This window comes from Propithecus coquereli, unplaced genomic scaffold (genome assembly GCF_000956105.1).
Source record: "Propithecus coquereli isolate 6110/MARCELLA unplaced genomic scaffold, Pcoq_1.0 Scaffold13, whole genome shotgun sequence".
In the NCBI taxonomy this organism is placed as follows: Eukaryota; Metazoa; Chordata; class Mammalia; order Primates; family Indriidae; genus Propithecus; species Propithecus coquereli.
The window spans coordinates 7,854,584-7,858,723 of record NW_012137191.1 but is presented as its reverse complement, the minus strand read 5'-3'; the positions used below and the strand labels follow the sequence as shown (position 1 = coordinate 7,858,723).

At 35.7% G+C, this 4,140-nt stretch overlaps 1 protein-coding gene across 1 annotated transcript in view; it reads left to right on the top strand.

The window, feature by feature from the left end:
* Positions 1-4,140, top strand: part of LRRK2 (leucine-rich repeat kinase 2) — a 138,913-nt gene that overhangs the window by 97,218 nt on the left and 37,555 nt on the right. The window contains exon 40 of the mRNA XM_012638395.1: positions 548-738. Within this exon, the coding sequence (XP_012493849.1) occupies positions 548-738 (191 nt within the window). The remainder of the gene's footprint in view (positions 1-547; positions 739-4,140) is intronic.

Here is a 4,140-nt window from a genome sequence, read left to right as displayed (position 1 = left end):
CTCTTCTAAAACTTAACTAATAATAGCCTACTGTTGACCTTATTGATAATATAAACAATTAACCCGTATTTTGTATATGTATCATATACTATATTCTTATAAGAAATAAGGCAGAGAAAAGAATAGTTTGTTAAGAAAATCGTAAGGAAGAGAAATATATTTTCTATTCATTAAGTGGGAGTAGATCATCAGATCATCAAAGAAGTCTTTATCCTCATCATCTTCATGTTGAGTAGGCTGAGGAGGAGCTGGAGGAGGGGTTGGTCTTGCTGCCTTTGGGGTGGCAGAGGTGGAAGAAAGTCCACGTGTAAGTGGACTTGCACAGTTGAAACCTGTGTCGTTCAGGGGTCAACTGTAGTTTCAAAGCCAGCTGTTTATTACTGAAAATATGGAAAATATAAAAAAAATCTCAAAGAAGAAATGGAAAGTTTGCTGTAGTCAGGTCATCCAGAGAAAACCATGGTCAAAGTGTTGAATACTTACAGAAGCAGATACTTGAGTAAGAGCTGGTGTTCTATTACTCTTACATGAGTCTGGACTTTTGCAGGAGCTGGTGGTGCTTTGCCACCTCCACCACCCCAGCTTGATATCTTTGCTGGCGGCTGGGATTCGTCCTCGAATGTTGGTGATGGAGTTGGCCTCCAAGGGGTCCTTGGATCGCCTGCTTCAGCAGGACAAAGCCAGCCTCACCAGAACCCTACAGCACAGGATCGCACTACATGTGGCTGATGGCTTGAGGTAAGTGGGTCATGTTGTTTTCCATTCGGTGCACAAGTGTGACCCAAACTTAGTCTCAGGCTCTGAGAACAGTACTTCCTCTTCCTAGCAACATTGTGCCCCAGTAACTACAAACAATTTGGATGAAAACGACCATTTTCATGATTGAATTTTGTAATTTCATAAAATAAGAGTAGGAAGACCATGCCAAAGCTCATAGCTAGTAGTAATAAAGTTTTTTTTTTTTTTTTTTTTTTTTTGAGACAAGATTCTACTATGTTGCTCAGGCTGGTCTTGAACTGAACTCCTGGCCTCAAGTGATCCTCCTGCCTCAGCTTCCCAAAGTGCTAACATTACAGGTGTGAGCCACCATGCCCAGCCTTATAGTTTGGTTCTGAAAACAAAACCAATAAATGCCATTTATGATTGACTTTTTTATTTGTACAGAACCAAAGTGTTTCTACTCTTAGAAAAGCAAATGTAACTTTCTCTCACTAATCTGTTTTTCTGCTAGTTTAGAAATATTCCAAATGTCAAAGTCAAATGAATTCTCCATTGTTACATGTTTATCATCAATCAATAAAAATAGGGCCATATTTTAATTTGGGTCACATTTATATCTTTTTTTTTTTAGATAGTTTTTGGGGTTTTCTGGACTTTCTAGTTACCTTTTTTTAAAAAATGTTTTGAAAGAAAATATTTATGCTTCTATCATGCCATTAAGAATTTCTATGATAAGCTTTTAATCATGCAGTTTGTACAATGAAATTGACTTTCTTCTTGAAGAAATTCCTCCCTCAGCCCATGACTTACTGCTTTAAGTAGGAGAGCTGGTTTTCTAGACTGCTTGCACGGTGATTAATCTGTAATTTCTTTTCCTTGTTCTCTTTGATTATTCCCAATATTTATTGGATTTTATGGTTTTTCTCTTGGTTGGATTGTATTTACTCTTTGTTGGAGAATATTTTCAAGTAATTTTTCTAGAAAGAGTGTTTGAAAGTTAAAGGTAACATACAAAACGTAGCTTAATTCTGCCCTCACACTTGATGGGTATGCTGTTAAACACTTTATTTTTCAGGAATCTAGGTTTGAAATAATTTTTCTTCAAAATTTAAAGAAAATTCCATTGGTTTTTAATGCTACTTCTGCCTATGAGAAGTCTGAAATCAATCAGATACTCATTCCTATATAGGTTACTTTTAGTTTTAAAAACTGAAAATTTGATCTTTTGTATTTTTCTTGTTTTGAGTAGTCTGACACTTCATAAATCTGTGTTTGCGTATGGATTGGTTTTCATTCCATCTGCCTCATTATTGTGTGGAAAATTCTCTTCTGTGTATTTTCTTTTATTGCTTGTTATTTCCTTCCCAACATTTATTAATCACTTTTATTGAACAGCTGCTATGTACCAGGCTAGGTGATGGAATACATAATGGGCACTCATTAGTAAGCTAAACCAGTAAGTCCCTGCTTTTCTGGAGCCTGTGTCTAGTTACTTATGATCCATTATTTCTGACCATTCCTCCAAGAGTATATATCAGATGATGAGTCTTCTGGGTTTGTCATCCCTGCCTCCTGAGTTACCTCTTAAAGTTTTATCTGTAGTTTGTGGGACTTACTAGAGTGTCTCTTACAAACTTCTAAATTGTTTTTCAGAATTGCCTCATATATTATTTAGCTTCCTACTGAATTTTGTTCTGATAATCATATTTTTAATTTCCAGCAATTCTTTCTCTCCCCTCTGGTTGCTCCATTGTAGCTATTTTTTTAGATGAAATAATCCTCAAGAATTTCCGTCAATATCAATTAGAATTTACTTTTTTGTATTACTTGCTTTATTACTATTTTCTGCGGTCATTTGTTCTATGGGCTCATCTTGATCTTTCTCTTTTATGTTGTTGATTTTCCAAACTGGGTATTTTTTTATTATTCTTCATATCTGTGAGGTAAGGGCTATATTGATTATTAAAGAAGGACTATATTGATTGTTAAAAGTAACTGGAATGGCTATTCTTTGTATTTGTTTAGGTTTATTTGTTCTAGTTACCGCTCCCTGAATAGGAAGGTGGGCCATGAGCTCTTAATGGGTGGGCATTGTTTACAGATACTCTTCTTTAGGTTTCATGGGCAGAGATTACTGAGGCCTGCCAAGAACATAATAACTGCCAAAGTAAGGAAGGCTTGGGACTAGTTCCTTCCTGCTTAGTGCCCTATTATTTTTTCCCTTTTCAATCTATTGGAGAGTTCTAGATCTTTTCAGGCTTTATTCCACGTCTCTTCTTAGTCCAAAAACTTTCTATAATAAGCTTCATCAGACAAATTGTCTTTACTTTCCATCTTTAAAAAAAAAAAAAATCACAGGTGGTACTTACCACATAGTTGGTTTAATCCAGTGGGTCTGACCAATTTTCTCTAAAATTCCTTTAACCTCTGTGTATTGGTTTTATTCCCTCAGGATGGCTTTTCTCATTGTGGTAAACTGGTTTCAGGCTTCACAATTATGTATCGCAAGTATGGAAGAAAAGAAAATGGTACCTCTTTTGAGGTTTTGTATTTCAAAGGAACCAAAAGTCCTCCCTACACAGTAGCCCATTAAATAAAAAACTTCCCTTGGTGTAAATTGAGTCACTGCCTTTTTCTCACTCAAGAAACACTATGTTCAGGGCAATGCTTTGTGCTGATTGCTTGGGCCTATGTTACTGAGCCAATCACTGTGGCCATGAGGATGACATTACTTACAATAGTCCCACCTTTTCTTGAAGCTGCTATTGGGGTCAGCTCCCCCTGACCTGAAGTCCATGGGCTGCACGGGTGAGGGTTTGATACCTCAGCAAAAATCAAGGTATTCTTAGAAGGAAAGAAAGTGGAATATACAACCAACAGTGGCCACTTCTATATTGTCTCTTGCTTTGGGCAGTGATGAGGATTTTTCCTTTTTTTTTTTCCCCTGACTGTAGGAACGAGGGACACAGACAGAGTGAGAGGGGAAGTAAAGTCTAATGCTAATTTTGCCACCTTCTACAAGAACTCAACTCTATTTTTGAATCCCTTAATCCTTACTTTTTTTCCTTGATTCATTAAAAGAAACTCTTAGTGGCTGAATCTAAATAACTTACGTAAACTTAAAAAATATATATAGTTGAAATATTTTAGTTACTCTGAGTAATGAAAAAAATTTATGTCTGTATAAAATATCTGGGAGAATTTTGATTATTAGTAACAAAAGTCACACCCTAGTTCTGGGACAAAGCTAAACATTTTGTAGATAGAAACAAGTCTGTAAACCAAATCTGGGCACAATCTCTTTCAATGTGTAGGTAATTTGTTATATAGATTGATTTCTCCACCTCCGTCATTAATTTTTTATTTTATTTTATTTTATTTTTTTATTTCATCATATTATGGGGGTACAAATGTTTAGGT